The 24,542-nt window shown below is 46.4% G+C and overlaps 1 protein-coding gene across 8 annotated transcripts in view; it reads left to right on the forward strand.

Moving 5' to 3' along the window:
• Nucleotides 1-24,542, forward strand: part of LOC138297158 (tyrosine-protein phosphatase non-receptor type 9-like) — a 766,145-nt gene that overhangs the window by 488,831 nt on the left and 252,772 nt on the right. For all 8 annotated transcript variants that reach the window (XM_069236649.1, XM_069236659.1, XM_069236681.1 and 5 more), the window contains one exon: nt 1,059-1,149. In XM_069236649.1, coding sequence (XP_069092750.1) covers nt 1,059-1,149 — 91 coding nt within the window. The remainder of the gene's footprint in view (nt 1-1,058; nt 1,150-24,542) is intronic.

Consider the following 24,542-nt stretch of genomic DNA (forward strand, 5'->3'; position numbering starts at 1 on the left):
CCCACTCCTGAGCACCCCCAGGGTGAAGCCAGGCATCCAAGCGCTGTTGGGGCCGTTGTGGAGATTAAGCAAGCTATTGCCCAGAGTTGCAGAGTGGGACCCATGAATTAGATTAGGCACCGAGGCGAGAATTGTCTGGTCAAGGGGAATTGAGCCCAAGACCTGCCGGAGCGGGACTTGAACCCTGGTCTTGAGCCAGATCTCTGCCTCAGGGTCTTCCGCTCTTACCATTGAGCCACACTTCTCCACACTTCTAGGGCAACTTTAGCAACTCAAAAGGATGATGGGCGGAGTGCTGAAACTTTTCAAACACTGTGGCCCCCAGTCACAGATCTGGGTTAAATCCATTGTTCTTTTGCTCACCATGCTACCCCATTTTGGACCCAGCAATATGCATATCAGTCTTGACCCTATGACCCATAGGAACTGTGAGATGTTGAGATGTCAGTCGGATTTCAGGAGGAATTGTTAGGTACAGCCAGACAAAAGCGCACACACTCTCGCTCTGTTTTGAAAGTCCTCAAAAATATTGGTTATTTTACAAAGTATTGTGCTTTTTCTTAGTACTCCTACCAATCCACATTTATCTTCCTTTTCCACTGCCCCTTAGGCCCCTCTCATTTACCCTGCTTGTCTTATAATGTATTTTGGCATTATATGTCAGCCGGATTGTTGGAAAATCGGAAGCACACACACACACACACACACAATCATACTGATCAAGCTATGCCCCTGGGCCTGGGTAGTCTTAATTTTTTAACCAATAGCACTCAACTGGAGGCATGGCGTTATTCTGTGGCTTGGCATTGCCACTCTTGCCTGGGAAGGAAAGTGTGTATGCATTAGCACTTTTTTAAGCGACTGTTTGCAAAAGATGATTTGATCAGGTCACTGGAACATATTAGAAGTGTGCATTTTATAGGCTTCTAATCCTTGGAAAGACTATTGCTATTGGGTAAGTTGTTTACATGTGATAGGCAACAACTGGCTTTGATATACTTACTTGTAATTAAAGCAATGGTGCTAAAGTATGACTTTCTCTCCCTCTCTTTGTTTAGGAAGCCTTATAATCAAATAAAAAATCGATACAGTGACGTTTTGTGTCTTGACCAGTCCAGAGTAAAAATAGGACCAGTGGAAGGTGATCAGGTAGGTAGAAGTAAAACATATTCACCTCTGAGATGTATTTTGTTTTTATTATAAGAATCCATAATTGTTAACTAATACTTCGATGACTGAAAAATACATGTAACAGTTCACAGCAGGCAGTATGTCATCAGTGGAGTATACAATACGGTACACCCTGCCAACATAGTAAATAGGAAATGATTCACAACCATATAAAGCATGATAGAATGTAGAAGGCATAGTAGAGAAAACATCAAGTAGTGTTTTGATCACAGGTATTCCACCCATCACTTTTCTTTGGTATACTTAGGCGTTGGTACCATACTCACTATGCTATGGGACTTAAGCTGAGCTTCTCTAAATATGCCAAAACCGGTTTGGGGTTGCTTTTGTGCTGTCTGGAGGAGACATGGCCTAGCAATTTAGGCTGACCTGTTCTATTGCAACAGGCCCAAGAATGGATTTACTATTGTCTCGTCTTTGTCCAGAATTGCATTGCAGGCAAATAAACTATGGTCTGGAAGGTGGCATGAATAATTACTAGTGGCTGATATTAACTCAAGCTTTCCACCCATCAGAAGGAGAAGCGGTGAGCTTGGCACCCTGAAGGAGTGCTAGAACCTCTGACTCAGAAATAATATAAACATCAGAAAATTCTGGAGAGAATGGCATCCTCTTGTCAAGTGCAGACACAGCTGTAGAATGGTGATGAAGATAGGATGTCAGTTAATTTTAAAGAAAAGGGCTCTACTATATCAACAATACTATGCCTATATCCTGCCACACCTTTGGATAGCCTTGTGGAAAGGGGGGTTTCCAGTGTAGACCAAATAAAAGGGGACAGAGTAATGAAGTGAATGGATAAGAGACGGACTAGATGGCTCCAGTAGTAAGAGCCTTTAATTGAGATGTGAAAATAGAAGAAGGGGGCAGGGTCATAAGGGAAGAGATCCTTCTAATATTATTAAAAAAGAGTATACTCCGTGTTGTACATAGTACATGTAAGCATTCATGTCTGTGTTCTCAAATATGGTAATTCAGGTACCCTACAGAGTCATGCCATCAAGGTCCTCAGTAGGCCGTTATTGTGTGGTCATGGACAACATGGAGTATAAAGAGACTACAGCATGGCATGCACTGTTTCACATTTGAAATTATAATTTCAGGTAACGTTTTTGGAACCTACCCATTTTTTGAGCTGCTGCACGACATAAACGCTCCAGCAACCCCAGTGGTTACTTCAAACATAAAAAAGAACAATTAAAAACTAGAGCTAAATGAATCCAAGGCCTTGGGGGATTTAAAGCTCAGCCCTACTTGAATACTACACTGCCTGTAAATAAGTCTATTCTTATATGGGCAGATTCTTGTTGCTCTTGTTTGATGGATACATTTAACCTCAGCTCCCTCACCTTACAGTATTTCTCAGCTTCCAGACTGAATCGGGCCATTTTTCTTAGCAGTGCTCTCATGTGCCGCTAAGGGGTGCCTTGTGGCACAGCATTGGATCCATAATAACTCAGAATTGACAGAGTTGAGCCGCAAATAAGCACCAGCTCTGTCTGCTGATGTAATTTACGTATTTTCACACACTTTACAACATGGATCTGGAGATTTGATCCTGAATTTATCGGGTCTTGCAACAACTTTATTTAACAATGTGCTAGGAAAATACCTTCCCAGCGAAAATACAGGGTACGAGCTGTGCTGCAGTTGCAGGAAGCGGAAGTCAGTCACAGATCTCCACAAGGTGACTTAAGTGCCTGGGGCTTGGGACACTTTTCTAATTTGTTTGATAAATGCTCCCTCATTCCCCTGACGGCAATCCGAGACCATAAGGTGCAGTTGAATATTGCCACACAAAAGAAGTTGTGGTGTTCGTGTATCTCTTTCTTGCAGGCCTGGACTTGATCCATGCAACAGGACTATTCCTGCAACCATTCCAGTTCCTGCTTTGAGTCTTCCAGTAAGTCCAAGTCCAAACGCAAGTATAAAAAGGCTAAGCGGGACTCCACACCATCCCCTACTCTGACTCTAAATATAAGGTGGCAGGGCGTCAAGATATAAGTTATTCTTTGTTTACGTCAGCAGTCACTTAGCTTGATTCCTCAGCTGGTCCTGATGTACCCTCAGTTTTGCAGGCAGTCAACTCTGAAGCAGGTTGAAGCCTTCAAAGAGGACATGCAGAAAATATTCAGTGTGCCCCAGTTTCCACTGGCATGTTCGTGGGCACCATGAAATCGCAAGGGTCTCCAGTAGGGTACCCCGGGCATGTTCCTCTGCAGAACCTTCTGTCCCCTTGAGATACGCCACTGGGTCTTTAGCAGCTTTGGTATGGACTTACATGGCCTTTCATGTAATTTCCCACTACTCAGACACTGGTAATGTTAGAAATGGGGTCTCTAGTTGGCAGTTAGTTTACGCCCTGTCCATGTAGGGACCCTCACTCTAGACAGGGTAAGAGAGATACACAGCTCAAATAACTCCTGCTCACCCCTTTAGTAGCTTGGCACAAGCAGTCAGCCTTATCTCAGAGGCAATGTGTAAAGTGTTTGCACAAACACATACAATAACACAGTGAAAACACCACAAAAGGACTCAACACCAGTTCAGAAAAATTGCCAATATTTATCTAAATCAAACTAGACCAAAACAACAACAATCTGACATACAAAAGTAAAGATATAGGGCCTTATTACAACTTTGGAGGAGGTGTTAATCCGTCCCAAAAGTGACGGTAAAGTGACGGATATACCACCAGCCGTATTACAAGTCCATTATATCCTATGGAACTTGTAATATGGCTGTTGGTATATCCGTCACTTTACCGTCACTTTTGGGACGGATTAACACCTCCTCCAAAGTTGTAATAAGGCCCATAATGTTTTAAAGTTAAAAAAGAGTCTTAATCCATATGAGTCAATGGATGCGTTGTTTTAGCACAAAGTACCTGGTATGCGTAAAAAAACAAAGCCGCAGGGGCATCAAAAAAGCAATCGATGCATTGATTCCTTACTCACAAGTGAGGCCGTGAATTGATACTTTCCCCTGCCAGATAGGTGATGCTCTGATTATTTCCTTGCAAGGAAGGGATGTGTCAATTTCCGGGCAGGCAGCTTTGGGTCCGTCCGGTGATGTTGAAGTTTTGGTGCCTAGGGACGATGCGTGGAAAGTCCGGACGCATGGTAACGGTGAACTCGCTCTGAGCTGCCGATGTGACGATTTCTGCCACCGCGAGGCAGGTGCTGTGACTATTTTATAGCTGAGAGGAAGATGCTGCGTCGATTTTTCTGCTGCTCTGCTCCAGTGTGTGAATTTTCACTAAAGTTTAACAGCTCCTCCTTACAAGGGCCCAGAGACTGGAGTGCCATCACTTGGCAAATCGGGGATCTCCGCAAGAGAACCCAGATGCTGGTAGATGAAGTCTTTGATATCCCTGAGACTTCTTAACAGGTGGCACACTCAGTCCAAGCCCTTGTAGAAACTTCACAAGCAGGATACACAGCAGAGTCCAGCCTTTGCCTTCTCTAAGGCAGAAGCAGCAACTGCAGGCCAGTCCAGGATAGCACACACAGCAAAGAGGCAGTACTCTTCCTCACTTCTCCTTGGCAGAGGTTCCTCTTGATCCAGAAGTTGTGGGGTCAGTAATCCAATACTTATACTCATTTCTACCTTTGAAGTAGGCAGACGTCAAAGGAAAGTCCTTGTAGTGTAGAAGACCATGTCTTTTCCTTGCCCTACCCCAGCCACACTCTAGGGGGTTGGAGACTGTATTGTGTGAGGTCAGGCACAGCTCTTTCAAGTGCAGGCGTCAGCTCCTCCCTACCACTCTAGCCTAGGAAGACCCATCAAGATATGAAGGACACATCTCTGCTCCCTTTTTGTTGCAGTCTAGAGTAAATTCACAAACAGCCCAACTGTCAGTCTGATACGGACATGAATTCAGCAGCCAAGCAGAGGCACAGGATGGGTATGCAAGAAAATGCCCACTTTCTAAAAGTGTCATTTTCAAACTTAAAATCTAAAAACCAACTTCACTGGAAGATGTATTTTTAAATTGTAAGTTAGGAGACCTCAAACTCCCATATTTCTACCTGCTCCCAATAGGAAACTGCATTTAAAAGATATTTCGCGGCAATCCCTATGTTAGCCTATGGGAGGGATAGGCCTTACAATAGTGAAAAACAAATTTAGCAGTATTTCACTATTAGGACATGTAAACCACACCAGCACATGTCGTACCTTTTAAGTACACTGCACCCTGCCAATGGGGCTGCCTTGGCCCTACCTTGGGGGGTGACTTGAATGAAAAAAGGGAAGGTTTGGACCTGAACTGGCAGTACAAAACTGCACACAGACATTGCAGTGACAGGTCGGAGACAGGTTTACAGGGCTACTCATGTGGGTGGCACAATTAGTGCTGCAGGCACACTAGTAGCATTTGATTGACAGGCCCTGGGCACACATAGTGCATTTTACTAGGAGCTTACCAGTAAATCAGATATGCAAATCATGAATAAACCTATCACTTATCCAATTTAGACAGAGAGCACTTGCACTTTAGCACTGGTCAGCAGTGGTAGAGTGCCTAGAGTCCTAAACCCTGCAAAAACAGATCAGAAAAAGTAGGAGGAAGAAGATGAAACGTTTGGGAATAACCATGCAAAAAGGGCCATTTCCAACCGGTACCATGGCCACTAGTTCTGGGGGATGATCGAATAATGCCACGTATGTTAGACCTTGAACTGAAGTTGGCCCAAGCTGGACAATGATGTGCCTCAAATTTAAAAATTGCAGCCAGTTGTCAAGCAGCTTTACTCAAAGCAAATGCCTCTACTGCATCACCTCAAAGGCTTTGTTTTTTTGGGTTCTGTCTTTGACCCTGTGCCAGAGCAGGTTGCCTCCTGGGATGCTGCTGCTTAGGGTTAGGGGGATGATTTCCTCTCTCCTACATTAATGATGCCTTATACCTGGACTCAAAAAACGCTTACAGGGGAGAGTGCCTCATTTACAGTGGTTGTCTTGGAGGTGGACCAGGCTGCTAGACTCAGTTTCAGTGAGAAGACTGACTCTGTTTTAGAACACTTTTAGGCCAATGGAACTACAGCGCTTTCCTTAGGGCTGTTTTCCCGTGCCAGCAATTCCTGCACCAGTTTCGGAAATTTACAGGCTATGTCATAGAGCAGAGGAGAATTAGATAGCTTGACAATTTCAAAATCGAAATTTTGAAAAGCTTTTGAGGGTGTCTAAAAAAGAGGTGATGTTTGGCTTAGACAAACTGTAGGAAGCTGGCCTGGTGTGTGGTGGGTACCCAAGGTATTTACACCTTATACCAGGTCCAGGTGTCCCCTCTTGGTGAAGTGTAGACAGTGTCTAGAAGCCAGGCTCTCTAGAGGTAGCTGTTGATAAGCAGACAAAGCTTATCTAGGAGACCTGCAAAGCTCATGGAATACCACTGTAGTCACACAGCACTTACATGAAAGAAAACACTCAGTTGTACAAAAATAAAGATACTTTATTTTTGGAACTCAATACCACAAATTACCAGGGCAGCCCTTCAATAGGAGGTAAATAATACACTAAATATTTACACTAGTAATCAGAAATAGGCACAGAAAAGGTTAAAAAACAGTGCAAATAGCAATAACCAATAGTGACCCTAGGGATAGCACAAACCATATACTAAAGTGTAATGCGAACACAGGACCCCCATCTAGGTATGTGGAATGTGTAGAGGGGAGCTGGGAGTACTAGAAAACCACAGAGGTACGTAACACAGTACCCCCCAGCGACCAGGAAAGCAGGAGTAAATCACTGGATTTTCACCAAACTAGCCAAAAGGAGGAAAAGAAGAAAAACAAAGACATCCAGACAAGACTGCAAGAAAACCAGTGGTCGATCACTGAACAAAGAAGACCTGTGGAGAGAGGTAACAAAGTCCAAGCGTCACAGTGGAGTCTAGGAGGAGTAGGAGCTACTACCTACCCAGCTGTACTTGCAGGAGTTGGTCGACCGTGATGAAGCACTGCAGCCCTGGAGCTGGAAAAGAGTTACTGATGGATGCAGATGATGCCCCACGCTGGAGTGAAGATTGCAGACTGGTGTCAGTGCAGGGATTCCACCAACAAGCCTTGGCAAAGGCAAATTTGCGGTTAATGGAAAAGTGGTGCTGGCGGGGACCAGCAAGGCCCAGGCGGACTCAAACCAGGAGGGAGGATTAAGAGGGGACCTCAGCGTCCTAGAGAGTCCCCAGGAGCAGAGGCAGCACCGCAGGAGTCCCACAGGACGGGGACACAGGAGTGGCAGAAGAAACTCGTGCGGCACTGCAAAAGAGGATTCCACGCCACTGGAGAACCACATAGAAGGCTGTTCTTTGCAGGAAGGAGTGCTGGGGTCTGGACATACACGTTGCCTAAAGATCCCTCGGAGGAGATGCAAACAAGCCTTGGCAGCTGCAAGAGACACGGTGCACAGGGGTACTGTCCTGCTTGGGAAGGCAAAGGCTTACCTCCACCAAAGTTGGACAGCCGGCATAGAGGACCAAGAGTACTACTCCGGACCTCTGTTCGTGATACAGGATCCACGCAGCTCAAGATGTGGGGAGATCCACTCAGTCGGTCATCGCTTGCTGTAGGTGCCTGCGGTTGCAGGGAAGTGACTCTGTCACTCCAAGGGATATTCCTTCTTCTTGTGCAGGCTAAAGAGTTGCTGCCTTCTGAGGATGCAGGGCCGGGGAAATGTTGGAAAGCTAGCAGAAGTCATGGAAACAAAGTTGCAGAAGAGTCTTTTTCATTAACTGCATTGTTGTTTGGTTCCTGGAGATTCCAGTTGCAGTTCCAGTGGCCAGAAGTCGAAGTGGAGGTTGCAGAGGAATCCTGCTGCAATCTTGCAAGACAAATCTGAGGACCCACCCCAGAGAGAGACCTTAAGTTGCCCTGAAAGGGGGATTGGTCACCTAACCCGGTAAGCACCTATCAGGAGGGGGCTCTGACGTCACCTGCCTGGCCTGGCCACTCGGATGCTCTAGAGTTCCGTACCAACCTTGGAAGCAAGATGGCAGAAGGAGCTCTGGGCACCACCCCTGGGGTGGTGATGGACAGGGAAGTAATCACTCACCTTTCCATTGTCCAGTTTTGTGCCTGTGAAGGGACGGGGGGTGGGGGGGTTATCCCTGAACCGGCGTCGGCTGGTTTATGCACGGAGGGCCCCAAATGTGACCTTCAAAGCATACCAGTGGCTTGGGGAGGCTACCCTTCCCAATCCAGTCACACCTATTTCCAAAGGAAATCCTTTGTTCTGCCTTCCTGAGCTTAATCAGATCATGCAGCAGGAGGGCAGAAACCTGTCTGAGGGGTGGCAGCACCTTGAGCTGCCCGGAAAACCCTGTAAGACTGGTGGTAGCAATGCAGGTGGTCCTCTAAGGAGCCCTCAGAGTGCATTGAATCATAATTCCAATACTGGCAACACTTTTAGGGTATGATTCTGACATGTTTGATACCAAACATGCCGGGCTCAGAGTTACCATTATGTAGCTGGTCGTGACCTTTGTCTATTACATGCGTAAAATGGCGTCCCCGCACTCAAAGTCCATTGAAATGGGCCTGGAGTTTGTGGGGGCACCTCTGCTACTGCCTGCCATAGGGGTGACTTACAGTGACCTGGTGCAGTGACCTGTAGTGAAAACGGGTGCATAAATCTGTTTCAAACAGACTGCAATGGCAGGCCTGCATAACACTTTGCATGGGCTCTCTATAGGTGGCATAATCCATGCTGCAGCCCATAGGGATCCCCTGTTGCCCCGATGTCCTGGTTACCTAGGTAACATATACTGGGGACTTACATGGGGCACTAGTATGGCAAATGTGGGGTGAAAAAGATTCCAGCAACCAAGTTTAACGGAGAGAGCATAATCACCGGGGTCCTGGTTAGCAGGATCCCAGTGAACACAGTCAAACACACTAACAAATAGGCCAAAGAGTTGGGGTAACCATGCTATTAAGAGGCTACTTTCCTACACAAACGTTTTGCAATGAATCATGGATAACAAGCGTAGGTCAATGAAGAATCTGACTGATAAGTACTAATGGGATCTTCTGTATTCAGTGAAGAATCTTTGAGATCAAAGGTCAAGTATAGATCCTTTTATATATGTGGGTGTATTGCAGTGTTAAAGAATCCCATTGTCCTACAGGAATGAAAGGGGCTACGTTTTTGAAGTAATTTCAAAAGAGGTTAAATTCACCCAAAAAAACTTCAGAATGTAAGTTAAGCACTTGACTTGTAAAATATTGTATTTATCCTGTAAGGTGTTATCATGTGGTAAATGATATATAAAGTGATTGCTAGTTTGGTGAGTGGACTTGCAGCAGCATTGGTAGAGCAATCCCTTCATCATTCCTTGCTTCCCTGTCACAAAAACAATATTTTCTAGGAGAAGGTTTATAATGTTCTGAAAATTACCATTTTCCCAAGATTCAGTCAAAAAAGGATATCTAGGTCATAAATAATATGGTATCTGCCAGCTCTAAGCTATTCTTGGCAGCTTATTAACAGTTATACAGAAGACACTGAAATGCAACAAGTAGACTGTTTTTAAAAAGGTTGTAACTCATGGTTCAGTGGGAATTACTATAAAGTTTTTAGGTTTAGAATTTTTGGATAAAGGGTCGGCTCAAAGAATGCTCTGGTTCTGCATTATGGGAGTAAGATGGGATTAGTCTGATCTGACCAAAAGATTGGGGCGCTAAATGGGCCTTCTTATCTGTCAACTAGGTGGTGTAGTTCAACAGAAGTGGATCTCGTTTTCACAGGACAATGGTTACAGTTGTTCCCAGGCCTCATGGGCCTTGCAGTAGGGAAATTTGGGCAGTAATTGGACCAACAGCAGATTTCTGATAGAGACTTCTAGCGGCAGATTACTTGCCGTTTGAATATTCCCCAGGCTGCAGACCAGATCCGTAAACTTTCAGCAGTACCTCTATGCGGCGGAAGCTGGTGCTTTGCGGCTCCTCATTGATGCCATTTGTAGGAAAGTACCATCTTGCCTGGCATGTGACCCCCTTATTTCACTGTATATATGTTGTTTTAGTCTGTGTCACTGGGACCCTGCCAGGCAGGGCTCCAGTGCTCATAAGTATGTGCCCTGTATGTGTTCCTTGTGTGATGCCTAACTGTCTCACTGAGGCTCCGCTAATCAGAACCTCAGTGGTTATGCTCTCTCTACTTTACAAATTTGTCACTAACCGGCTAGTGACTAAATTTACCAATTCACATTGGCATACTGGAACACCCATATAATTCCCTTGTATATGGTACTGAGGTACCCAGGGTATTGGGGTTCCAGGAGATCCCTATGGGCTGCAGCATTTCTTTTGCCACCCATAGGAAGCTCTGACAATTCTTACACAGGCCTGCCAGTGCAGCCTGAGTGAAATAACGTCCATGTTATTTCACAGCCATTTACCACTGCACTTAAGTAACTTATAAGTCACCTATATGTCTAACCTTCACCTGATGAAGGTTGGGTGCAAAGTTACTTAGTGTGTGGGCACCCTGGCACTAACCAAGGTGCCCCACATTGTTCAGGGCAAATTCCCCGGACTTTGTGAGTGCGGGGACACCATTTCACGTGTGCACTATACATAGGTCACTACCTATGTATAGCGTCACAATGGTAACTCCGAACATTGCTATGTAACATGTCTAAGATCATGGAATTGTCACCCCAATACCATTCTGGCATTGTGGGGGACAATTCCATGATCCCCCCCCGGTCTCTAGCACAGAACCCGGGTACTGCCAAACTGCCTTTCCGGGGTCTCCACTGCAGCTGCTGCCAACCCCTCAGACAGGTTTCTGCCCTCCTGGGGTCCAGGCAGTCCTGGCCCAGGAAGGCAGAACAAAGGATTTCCTCTGAGAGAGGGTGTTACACTCTCTCCCTTTGGAAATAGGTGTGAAGGGCTGGGGAGGAGTAGCCTCCCCCAGCCTCTGGAAATGCTTTGGGCACAGATGGTGCCCATCTCTGCATAAGCCAGTCTACACCGGTTCAGGGATCGCCCAGCCCTGCTCTGGCGTGAAACTGGACAAAGGAAAGGGGAGTGACACTCCCCTGACCAGTACCTCCCAGGGGAGTTGCCCCAGAGCTCCTCCAGTGAGTCCCAGACCTCTGCCATCTTGGAAACAGAGGTGTTGGACTGCTCTGAGTGGCCAGTGCCAACAGGTGACGTCAGAGGCTCCTTCTGATAGGCTCTTACCTCTCTTGGTAGCCAATCCTCCTAACTTAGTAGCCAAACCTCCTTTTCTGGCTATTTAGGGTCTCTGTTTTGGGGAATTCTTCAGATAACGAATGCAAGAGCTCACCAGAGTTCCTCTGCATCTCCCTCTTCACCTTCTACCAAAGGATCGACCGCTGACTGCTCAGGACGCCTGCAAAACCGCAACAAAGTAGCAAGACGACTACCAGCAACATTGTAGCGCCTAATCCTGCCGGGCTTTCTCGACTGTTTCCAGGTGGTGCATGCTCTGGGGGTAGCCTGCCTTCACCCTGCACCAGAAGTTCAGAAGAAATCTCCCGTGGGTCGACGGAATCTTCCCCTTGCTAACTCAGGCACCAAAAGACTGCAACACTGGTCCTCTGGGTACCCTCTCATCCTGACGAGTATGGTCCCTGGAACACAGCAACTTTGTCCAAGTGATTCGACACAGTCCAGTGACTCTTCAGTCCAAGTTTGGAGGAAGTAAGTCCTTGCCTCCCCACTCTAGACTGCAAAGCTGTGTACCGCGTGATTTGCAGCTGCTCTGGCTCCTGTGCACTCTTCCAGGATTTCCTTTGTGCACAGCCAAGCCTGGGTCCCTGGCACTCCATCTTGCAGTGCACAACCTTCTGAGTTGTCCTCCGGCGTCGTGGGACTCACTTTTGTGACTTCCGGTGTACTCCGGTTCACTTTTCTTCTAAGTGCCTGTTGGGGTACTTCTGTGGGTGCTGCCTGCTTCTGTGAGGGCTCCCTGAGTTGCTGGACGCCCCCTCTGTCTCCTCCTCCAAAAGGCGACACCCAAAAACCTTGACCGCGGCCCTTGCAGCTAGCAAGGCTTGTTTGCGGTCTTTCTGCGTGGGAACACCTCTGCAAGCTTCTTCGTGACGTGGGACATCCATCTTCCAAAGGAGAAGTCCCTACTCCTCTTTTTTTCTTGCAGAACTCCAAGTTTCTTCCAACCGGTGGCAGCTTCCTTGCATCTTCAGCTGGCATTTCCTGGGCTCCTGCCCACTCTCGACATTGTTGCGACTATTGGACTTGGTCCCCTTGTCTTACAGGTACTCAGGTCCAGAAATCCACTGTTGTTGCATTTCTGGTGTTTGTTCTTCCTGCAGAATTCCCCTATCACGACGTCTGTGCTCTCTGGGGGTAGTAGGTGCACTTTACACCTACTTTTCAGGGTCTTGGGGTGGGGTATTTTTCTAACCCTCACTGTTTTCTTACAGTCCCAGCGACCCTCTACAAGCTCACATAGGTTTGGGGTCCATTCGTGGTTCGCATTCCACTTTTGGAGTATATGGTTTGTGTTGCCCCTATACCTATGTGCTCCTATTGCAATCTATTGTAATTCTACAATGTTTGCATTACTTTTCTTGCTATTACTTACCTAATTTTGGTATGTGTACATATAACTTGTGTATATAACTTATCCTCTTACTGAGGGAACTCACTGAGATACTTTTGGCATATTGTCATGAAAATAAAGCACCTTTATTTTTAGTAACTCTGTATATTGTGTTTTCTTATGATATTGTGCATATGATATAAGTGGTATAGTAGGAGCTTTACATGTCTCCTAGTTCAGCCTAAGCTGCTGTGCCATAGCTACCTTCTATCAGCTTAAGCTGCTAGAAACACCTCTTCTACACTAATAAGGGATAACTGGACCTGGCACAAGGTGTAGGTACCTCTGGTACCCACTACAAGCCAGCCTCCTACACCATTCCACTCCGGAAATGACATGGGGCAGATGTAGGCCAGTGTATCTCCTGTGTCTGGGTCGAGCCATGACTCCAAGACCTGTGGAAACTCTTTTGATAAACCGAAAAGCCATCACGGAATGCAGGGCAAAACATTTTACCACCTAGCATAAAAATACTCAGTGCCAGGAATGCTCCAAGTTGTATTCAGTTTTAAAGGTTTGATCCTGGTCCCGGAGTTGGCAGAGCTGCTCCAGAGGTTGGCCTTCGTCGCACTCCAAATAGATAAGCACAAGACACAGAAGTAGTACAGTTAGAGTACTGCTCCTCCACTCCACTCACATTTCCCTCAGCAAGTGCGTAGGCGACCTTAATGGTCCCGAGCACGCTCTTGAAGTTGCCCAACTTCAGAGCGGATTCTGTCTCAAACCGAATTTCCAGGACCTTCAGCCACTCCATACCACACCAGATGGAAGAGTTCCACTCAACTATGGTCCGACTTCACGCTTCCCTGCTTACTTCCTCTGTCGTGCCTTTGGGCCCAAGGAGCTGAGAGATTTTCCCCTTGGAGTACTGCAAGATGGCTCGCTGGTCCCTCTTAGCCCCTCTTGCCATAGACTCCTTTTTCGAGGCTGCTCCCGGCTCTCAAATACATTCCGGGTCAGGATGTGTTGATGCCAAAGCTGACCTCGCTGTTCGAAGAGGTGGCCCCACTTGTCCTCTCCTGACTTGACTTCGGTCCAGCTTCCACCATTGTTGTGCCCAAATACAATCGTGGCACCCATTTCTGCACTCGAGTTACCAGGCAGTAAACATTCTTTGCATTCACTTTTTGGTTCAGACTCGGATAACAAGTGTGACTTGGGTGATGAGTCCTCTCAGCCCTATCAGTATTCTAAGTAGGATGAGGACTTGCAAGAGGCCAGTGGGCTGGATACCTACCCAGAGACAGCTCTTCTTTCTGTCAGTCCAAGAACTGTCATTCTACGTCATGGCCATGCACAACTCCTTGATCTCCAGCTCCCCACCCTGGAGGTGAAAACTAGAGTTCTGACCTGCAGCTGGGCCAGACTTATTCTGAGCCCTGTAGGAAAGTACCATCTTTCTTGGCATGTTACCCCCAATTTCTATCTGTTGGTCAGTATGTTTTGCCTGTCTCACTGGGATCCTACTGGTCAGGACCCCAGTGCTCATAGTTTGTGGTCTAATGTGTGTGTTGTCAGTAGTGCTTAACTGTTTCACTGAAGTTCTGCTAACCAGAACTTCAGTACTTATGCTCTCTCTGCTTCCAAATTAGTCACTTTAGTTTAGTGACTTCATATTCCAGTTCTAATTGGCACACTGGACCCCCCCTTTATAAGTCCCTAGTATATGGTACACAGGGCATTGGGGTTCCAGGAGCTCCGTATGGGCTGCAGCATTTATTTTGCCACCCATAAGGAGCTCAGACAAACCTGTCTTCAGGACTGCCACTGCAGCCTGCGTGAAATAGTGCACACACTATTTCACCGCCATTTTCACTGCACTTAAGTAACTTATAAGTCACCTATATGTCTATCCTTCATTTACTGAAGGCTAGACTTCAGAGGGCAGACCAGGGGGGTTTTGTAGGGCACCGGGGGGGACACAAGTCAGCACAAAAAGTACACCCTCAGCGGCATGGGGGCGGCTGGGTGCAGAGTGCAAACAGGCGTCAGGTTTGCAATGGAGTTCAATGGGAGACCCAGGGGTCTCTTCAACGAAGCAGGCAGGCAAGGGAGGGGGGCTCCTTGGGGTAGCCACCACCTGGGCAAGGGAGAGGGCCACCTGGGGGTCGCTTCTGCACTGGAGGTCGGATCCTTCAGGTCCTGGGGGCTGCGGGTGCAGTGTCTTTACCAGGCGTTGGGTTCTTAGAAGCAGGCAGTCACGGTCAGGGGGAGCCTCTGGATTCCCTCTGCAGGTGTCGCTGGGGGGGCTCAGGGGGGTCAACTCTGGCTACTCACAGGGTTGCAGTCGCCGGGGAGTCCTCCCTGTAGTGTTGTTTCTCCGCAGGTCGAGCCGGGGGCGTTGGGTACAGAGAGGAAAGTCTCACGCTTCCGGCGGGAAACGTGCAGTCCTTTAAAGTTTGTTTCTTTGTTGCAAGGTTGTTTCTTCTTTGGAGCAGAGCCGCTGTACTCTGGAGTTCTTGGTCCTTTTAGATGCAGGGTAGTCCTCTGAGGCTTCAGAGGTCGCTGGACCCTGTGGGACGCATCGCTGGTGCAGTTTTTCTTGAAGTGGGGAGACAGGCCGCTAAGGCTGGGGCCAAAGCAGTTGGCGTCTCCGTCTTCTCTGCAGGGCTGCAGGTCAGCAGTCCTTCTTCGTCTTCAGGTTGCAGGAATCTATCTTGCTTGGTTCTGGGGGCCCCTAAATACTCAATTTAGGGATGTGTTTAGGTCTGGGGGTTAGTAGCCAATGGCTACTAGCCCTGAAGGTGGCTACGCCCTCTTTGTGCCTCCTCCCTGAGGGGGGCACATCCCTAATCCTATTGGGGGAATCCTCCATCTGCAAGATGGAGGATTTCTAAAAGTCAGAGTCATCTCAGCTCAGGACACCTTAGGGGTTGTCCTGACTGGCCAGTGACGACTCCTTGTTTTTCTCATTATATCCTCCGGCCTTGCTGCCAAAAGTGGGGCCGTGGCCGGAGGGGGTGGGCATCTCCACTAGCTGGAATGCCTTGTGGCACTGTAACAAAGGGGGTGAGCCTTTGAGGCTCACCGCCAGGTGTTACAGTTCCTGCAGGGGGAGGTGAGAAGCACCTCCACCCAGTACAGGCTTTGTTACTACCCACCGAGTGACAAAGGCACTCTCCCCATGTGGCCAGCAACATGTCTGGTGTGTGGCAGGCTGGCAAAACTAGTCAGCCCACACTGGAAGTCGGGTATGTTTTCAGGGGGCATCTCTAAGATGCCCTCTGGGGTGTATTTCACAATAAAATGTACACTGACATCAGGGTGCATTTATTGTGCTGAGAAGTTTCATACCAAACTTCCCAGTTTTCAGTGTAGCCATTATGGTGCTGTGGAGTTCGTGTATGACAGACTCCCAGACCATATACTCTTATGGCTACCCTGCACTTACAATGTCTAAGGTTTTGCTTAGACACTGTAGGCGCATAGTGCTCATGCACCTATGCCCTCACCTATGGTATAGTGCACCCTGCCTTCGGGCTGTAAGGCCTGCTAGAGGGGTGACTTATCTATTCCTTGGGCAGTGTGAGGTTGGCATGGCACCCTGAGGGGAGTGCCATGTCGACTTAGTCATTTTCTCCTCACCAGCACACACAAGCTGGCAAGCAGTGTGTCTGTGCTGAGTGAGGGGTCCCCAGGGTGGCATAAGACATGCTGCAGCCCTTGGAGACCTTCCCTGGCATCAGGGCCCTTGGTACCAGGCATACCAGTTACGAGGGACTAACCTGGATGCCAGGGTGTGCCAATTGTGAAAACAAAGGTACAGTTTTAGGGAAAGAACACTGGTGCAGCGGCCTGGTTAGCAGGCCTCAGCACACTTTCAAATCATAACTTGGCATCAGCAAAGGCAAAAAGTCAGGGGGTAACCATGCCAAGGAGGCATTTACTTACAGTTACTAATTGTGAGGACACCCTTGCACTAGCAAAGGTGCCCCCACGCTGTCCAGGGCCAATACCCCAGACTTCGTGAGTGCGGGGATACCATTACATGTGTACACTACAGGTCAATACCTATATGTAGCTTCACAATGGTCATTCCGAATATGGCCATGTAAGGGGCCTAAGATCATGGAATTGTCCACGTTCCAGGTCTTGTATTGGTGTGCCAATCCCATGCATCCTTGGGGCTTCACCATGGACCCCCAGTACTGCCAAACCAGCTCTCTGAGGCTTGCACTGCAGCCACAGCTGCTGCTGCTTCATAGACAGGGTTCTGCCCTCCTGGGGTCTGAGCAGCTCAGTCCCAGGAAGGTAGAACAATGCATTTCCTTTGGGAGGATGGTGTTCCACCCTCTCCATTTGGAAATAGGTGTTACTGGCTTGGGGGGGTAGCCTCCCAGAGCCTCTAGAAATGCTTTGAAGGGCACAGATAGTGCCTTCCTTGCATAAGCTAGTCTACACCGGTTCAGGGACCCCCAGTCCCTGCTCTGGCATGCAATTGGACAAAAGAGAGGGGGTGACCACTCCCCTGTCCATCACCACCCCAGGGGTGGTGCCCAGAGCTCCTCCAGTGTGTCCCAGGCATTACCCATCTTGTTTTCCCAGGTGTGGGGACACTCTGGAGATCTCTGAGTGGCCAGTGACAGCAGGTGACGTCAGAGACCCCTCCTAATAGGTGCAAACCTGGGTAGGTAGCCAATCCCCCTCTCGGGGCTATTTAGGGTATCTCCTGTGGTTCCTCTTCAGATTCAGCTTGCAAGTTTCCTCTAGGAATTCTCTACTTCAGCTTCTGACCGTCAGATCAACTGCAGACTGCTCCTGGGACAGCTGTAACTGCAACAAAGTATTTAGAAAGGCTACTGTGACCCTGCAAAGTCTGCTCCAGCCAGCAACTGCAACAGTTTCCAAGGTGTGGACGCTCTGCGGACTCCCTGCCTTCACTCTGCACCAGAAGACCCGAAGGAATCTCCAGTTGAGTGATTGAGTCACTTCCCTGCTCCAGCTGGCACCTTCCAAGATGAGCAGTTCTCTGGGACTCCTCTCCTGGCGACGAGCGTGCTCCCTGAAACACAGGTGGTGGACCCATTCGACCCAGACTGTCTTAAGGTCCATCTGTCCAAATTTGGTGGAGGTAAGAGCTTGCCTTCCCAGTTTGCAACAGTTCCCCTGTGCACCACGCCATCTCTAGCTCCTGGGGCCTCTGTGCACTTTTTGCAAGAATCCTTTGTGCACAGTGTGGCCCAGGTCCCCAGCACTCCATCCTGCGACGCACAACTCGCTGTGTTGTTCTCCGGGGCGTGGGACTTTCTTTTGTTGTGCTGCACCAACCGTGATTTGCACCATCTTTGTCCCCGTGTCCTGGGACTCCCATGGATGCTGCCTGGTCATCTGTGGGCTCTCTGCAGTGGTGGGAGCCCCCTCTGCCTCCTTAGTCCGAGTTGAGGCCCCCAGGTCCCTCCTGGGTCCAGGCAGCGCCATTTTGATGCAAACCGCGACCTTGCTTGAACCAAGGTTTGTTGGACGAATCCAGCGACGCAAACTGCCTGCATCCATTTTCTAGACGTGGGACATCTCTTGCATCACGCAGGAACCCGCAGCCATCTTCTTTAGTGCTCTTCTGCAGACTTCTAACCGGGGAATCCTCTTTTGCACCATCTTCTAGGTTGGCAGGGGCTCCTGTCCTTCCTGGAATATTCTGCGACTTCTGGACTTGGTCCCCTCTCTTCACAGGTCTTTAGGTCCAGGAATCCCCCTTTTGTTGCTTGCAGTCTTGCTTGTTCTTGCAGTAACTGTAATCACCACCTGTAGTGTGTCATGAGGAAACTTGCAGTACTTTACTCCTACTTTCCTGGGCTCTGGGATGGGGTATTTTACTTACATTTGGTGTTTTCTTACATTCCCAGCACCCCTCTACACACTACACTTGCCTAGGGGGGAATTTGTGATTCGCATTCCAGTGTATGGTTTGTGTTGCCCCTAGGCCCACTGCAATCTATTGTATTTCCTACTGTTTGCACTATATAATGACTGTTTACTTACCTGATTTTGGTCTCTGGTGTATATATAGTGTAATCCTTACCTCCAGGAGTATTGCCGTTAAGATATTTTTGGCCTTGTGTCACTAAAATAAAGTACCTTTATTGTTGTTAACAATGAGTATTGTCTTTTATTGTGTATAAGTACTGTATAACTATAGTGGTATTGCAGGAGCTTTGCCTGTCTCCCAGTTCAACCTAAGCTGCTCTGCTATAGCTCCCTCTAGACAGCCTAAGCTGCTAGAACACTGACTACATTTCACTAATAAGGGATAACTGGACCTGGTATAAGGTGTACTTACCTAGGGTTCCCACCCCAAACTAGGCCAGCCTCCTACAAGCCCTTCTTGACCTTTGGCTAGGCTCTGATGGACTCCCTTTTGGGGATTTAGGTGAAGCCCTGCTGTAGCCCTCCTGTTACTAGATAAATCACCAGGTGCCACAGTCCTGCTCCAGTCGTTCTGCCAACTGCATTGGTTCTAATTCTCCTTTTGCGGCTTGGGCAGAGGTGTCCCTTACCGTAAGCCTGCCCAGCCTCGCAAAGGCCCCAGCAGTTTTGTGGAAGAGGTAAAGGTGTCCCCAGCCCCTGCAGCTAAGGTCAGCATGCCACTCAGCGCACTGCTCCCTGCAGTCTCGCCGGCTAAACCTTGTTAATGTACCCTTGAGGGTCACAGTTACTGGGAGGCAGAAGCCACTGTTTCTATCCAGGTTTGCAAGCAATCACATCAGACAGGTAGGTCCTAAACATTGTTCACAAAGATTATGCCTTACTTTCCTTTTGTCTCTGCCACACCGTCTACCATCTGCCTAACAATTGATGGAAGACCAGCTCTCCATTTTGCAGCAGTAGGTGCACGTTCTCGTGGTCACAGGGGCTATTCACAGAGGGCTGGTGCTAAAAGTAGAGCTTGGTTGTTATTCCTTCTACTTTCTGGAGCGTAGGAATGATGGAGGGCTTTGGCTTATTCTCAGGCAATGCCCTTTGAACACCTTCTAGAAAGAGAATTTGAAAATGCTCACCCTAGCCCAGGTTTTGCCTCCCCTCGACCCTGGAACTTGGATGGTAGCATTGGACCTGCAGAACACCTATTTCCATTTTCCGTTTGCTGTGCTCTCTTTTGGTCTCACCACTGTCCCCTCTTATGATCACGAAAGTGATGGCGATGGTGGCAGCACACTCACAGAGGTCAGGTGTGCCACTCTTTTGCTACCTCAATGACTGACTGTTAAATGTTGGTTCGCTCCCGGCAGTTGTCACCCACCTCCAGACTTCTGCGGACCTCCTGTCATTTTTGTTCTTTACTATCAACCTGACTTTGTTCCCCTTCATCTGATCCATTCTGTACACAGTTCGGTTTCATGTCTTTCCGTTGGAAAGAGAGTCCAGGACATTCAGGCTATGACCATGATCTTTCAGCCTTGGTCCTGGATTTCAGTGACGTTGACTCTAAAGGCTGTTGAGACTGATGGCCTCTTGCATCATGCTGGTTGAGCAAGCCATGGGAAATAGGCGGTCTCTTCCATTGCGATCTGACACCCTACAGGATAAGATTGCAAAAGATATGCAGTGGCGGTTACTGAACAGCAGTTGGGTCAGTGGCTGACTCTTCACCCTTCCCCGCCCAGGACTGACAGTGGTGACAGATGCATGCTTCTGGTTTGGGGTGGCTTTCTGGAAGAGGTGAGAAGCAGAGGCTTTTGATCTCCGGTGGAGTCCAGGCTCCACATCAGTCTTCCGGAGCACGGGCCATGTGCTTGGTGTTGAAATCCTACCTTCCATCCATCCAGGGGGATGGAGATACAGGTGCTCTTGGTCAACACCATCACCATGTGGTACTCCAACAAACAGTGCAGGGTGGGGTCTTTACCCTATGCAGGGAGACTTAGTGCCCCTGTAAGTGAATGGACCGCCAATAAAGTTCGCTTGTGGTAAACCACCTGGCAGGATCGTTGAATACCCTGGTGGATGATTTCTGCTATCAACGCCCAGCTAATAATGAGTGGCAGTTACATCTGGAGGTTGACAACAAATGGCAACTCATTACTTGAAATAAATGCACATTCTGAATACATAAGAAAGAACTTCTGAGTGCTCATACACTGACACACATCGTTGCCTTGATGCGTGAAACTAGGTCTACTATAAGTGGACCCGTTCTAATAATAAAGAAAAAAACTCAGTGGGGCACATCAAAGACAGTGTCTACATTTAAAGATAATTTGATATCTTAACGAGATGAAATGGGAAAACCTATTGAAATCTAACTATAATAATTGATATGATTTCTCCCTTTCCTGAGAAGTGTACACAAACTAATTCAAAGAATATGACATATACAAAAGTAAAACTAATCCGAGAAAAAAATATGTCTATGCAAATAGAAGTTTTAATACAAAGAAAGAAGAAAATCCTATTATACACATACACATATATACATATACACAAAACATATCGAAAAACAATAAAAAGCCATCAGCCGACACGTGTTTCGTCCTGACTGGACTTCTTCAAGGCTGAGAAAATCACAACAAGCAACAATCAATAACAACGAATATACATAAACAATTTTATACAAGAATTAAAATATATATACATCTGACATTTTGTTCTTTAATTTTTCCAAAACACATAAACAAAGAAGTTTTTTTAGTCAGTTAAATACACAAACTCTTATATACACATCATGTTTATAATATGGCACTTGATTTGAATCTAAACAAGAGACTACAAAGGAAAGGAAGAGAACCACCACCACGCAACCTTAGTGGCAAAATGTTTTTTTTCTCTAAATGTCCGAAAGTATAGTGTAAAGTACTCCCCATGTCTCCAAGAGTGGGTCCATTACAGCCACAGCGATATACAACCCTGCCGCATGCAAACCCAAGTGAAAAGGAGATTCTTTTTTGTTGGCATAGATCACTTAATATCCAAAATTTCCCTTTTGTCGGCAATAAACCGCTTTCTATCCAAAACAACCCCTCCTTGTGTAATGGTGAGGAAAGAAAGTCTCACAAGTATATACCTTTACTCATTTCTATGTCCATATGTTCCTATCCCTTCTATCATCCTCTACAGAAAAGGGAGGAAAATAATAATTATATTACTCTCCTTTTGCTTGTCAAAAATGTTTCTCCAGAATGTAAATGTAGTATATTGCAATGTCTTTACTGACCTGTTTGAAACCACAGTCAGTCACCTCTTTTTTCTTCGAAATCAGTCTAAAAAGGCATTGCAAACCTCTTGTGTTGAGGAACCAGCTGCAATACAAATAGTGAAAATATCTCTGTTATTCTCTCTAAGAGAAACTCCATTTCTATATAGACATCATCCACCCATCTAGCAAACTTTATACCCATGTCTCTACACTGTCCAGTAATGGAGCAAACACTCAGATAATGTTCAATTTTTCCATTACATGACACACACTTCCCACACTTGTGCTGTGCACTTACCTATACAGTCCTCCTTTTGTTCTATTAATTCATCCCAATTCCGTTTTCTGATAGATCTTGGCAAAAACGCCAAGGGCTTGTGTGCCCCGTTTAGAACTTCCGATTTGTTCGAAGCAAGTACAAGCCCCTCGCCGGCATTTTAAACGCCGCGCTCAAACCGAAAAGGAGCCGATTAACATCGAAAACGGACTTCCGCCTATCCATTAAAGAGAAGGCGGCCATTTTGAAATGGCTCGTATTATCTTATCATACAACAGATGCATCGGCCGTGTTATTGACCCCCTGTGAGTCTTCCAGCTTTATTAATAATGAATATAAATTACATACCCACATTTTAAACGCCTTGTTCGTACTCCGAAATAATTACTTAACCCCAAAAACGGACATATGCCTATCCATTAGAATCACGGCGGCCATTTTGGAGTGGTTCATATTCAGTTAGAGCTACCACACAATGAGAACGGCAGCCATTTATAAATGGCGATCATCATATATCGTGTATCATTCTTACACATGCCTTTAATGCAGAATGCCATGGAAGCAATAAGATTCCGACTTGGTGAAAAGATACAAATTAGATCTATTTGCCGCATTCTAAGTGCCGCGATCATACTCCGAAAAAATTAATTAACAGCAAAAACGGACTTATGCCTATCCATTAGAACCACGGCGGCCATTTTGGAGTGGTTCGTATTCAGTAAGAGCTACCACATAATAAGAGCAGCGGCCATTTAAAAGGTGATTATCATATATCGTGTATTATTCTGACATATACCATTTCTGCAGAAAGCTATTAAAGTAATGAGATTTGGACTTTGTGAAAAACTATAAATTAGATCTATTCGCCAACAAAAAAACAGGAAAAATAAAATTGCCACCCGTCCAGTGTCATGATGACAACGGAATTCTTACCCTAAATATGTACAAAAATATATCACATAGGTAAACATGCAAAGCAAAGAGGTACCCCCAGCATGTAGAGAATAAATAAAAGAAAAGTAAGACCCCCCCAATCTGTAACAGATTAGGGTATGAGATGTCTGTCACCAAAATTTGTAACTAATATCATTTATATACTGTTCTTCATCCATAATATGCCAAATAAATACATTCAAAGGAAATGGTACAATTCGTCATCCAAATTCATACCCATTTCAATTGTTCTTAATTTAATAATCCATTTTGCTTCATTTTTACGCAAATCCAATGTTCTATTACCACCCCTAGCATTCGTTGGGATATGATTTATACCCATGTATTTTACTAATGGTACCTCCATTTCTGGATGTTTGTCTTTAACATGCCGTACTAGCGGTGATGCTGTGTCATGATTTCTTAGGGCTCTGATATGTTCTTGAATACGTTCCTTCAAGGGCCTTATTGTACTGCCCACATATATTTGGCCACATATACATTCCAATAAATATACCACAAATTTCGTATTGCAGTTGATAAAAGTGGAAATTCTATATTTATCACTGCCATAATAGCAGAATTCAGTAGTTTTATGCATTGCCATACTGCACATATTGCAATTCCCACACTTATAGAAACCCGCAATTTTATTAGGAAGCCATGTTGTTTTGTTTTCCATCAACGGCGGTAGGAAACTATTGCAAACTTCATTTCTAATAGTTCTACCTCTTTTGTGGATCATTTTGGGTTTCTTAGGAAGAAGAGCAGCAAGTGTCTCATCTGTCTGTAGAACATTCCAGTGTTTACAAAGAATGCGATATATATTGGGACTGTTCTGACTATATGTAGTACAAAAACTCATTCCTCTGTATGAAGAGCTGTCTTGCATCTTCGTCTTTTGACCCAATAGGGTAGTTCTACATGTTTGATCAATCTTTTTCCTTGATGTTTTAATGATACGTTTGGAATAGCCTCTTTGTGCAAACCTGTTTTCCAATTTGTTTAGTTCTATGTTACATACATTTGGATCGCTACAATTTCTTTTCAGTCTAGTCATTTCCGCAAAGGGAATAGCTGAAATTTGACTTTTGGGGTGCGCACTTTCCGCATGTAATACAGAATTACAGGCTGTTGGTTGGTTCCCCAGAAGAAAATTATATTGGTAAGTACAGCAGGGCCCTTCTTCCAAACATGTATTGCTTCAAAGAAACCCATATATATATTTGCATATGATGGAGAGAACCGTGAGCCCATGGCTACTCCTTGTGCTTGCTTAAACCATTGTCCCTCATGTAAAAATACATTATTTTCCAATGTAAATTCAATCATACACAGTATCATATCCGTGTGTTCCATATGAGATGCTGATCTTCCAGACAGAAAATGCCGCACTGCTTGTAAACCTTTGTCTTT

This window comes from Pleurodeles waltl, chromosome 1_2, assembly GCF_031143425.1.
Source record: "Pleurodeles waltl isolate 20211129_DDA chromosome 1_2, aPleWal1.hap1.20221129, whole genome shotgun sequence".
Taxonomy (NCBI): domain Eukaryota; kingdom Metazoa; phylum Chordata; class Amphibia; order Caudata; family Salamandridae; genus Pleurodeles; species Pleurodeles waltl.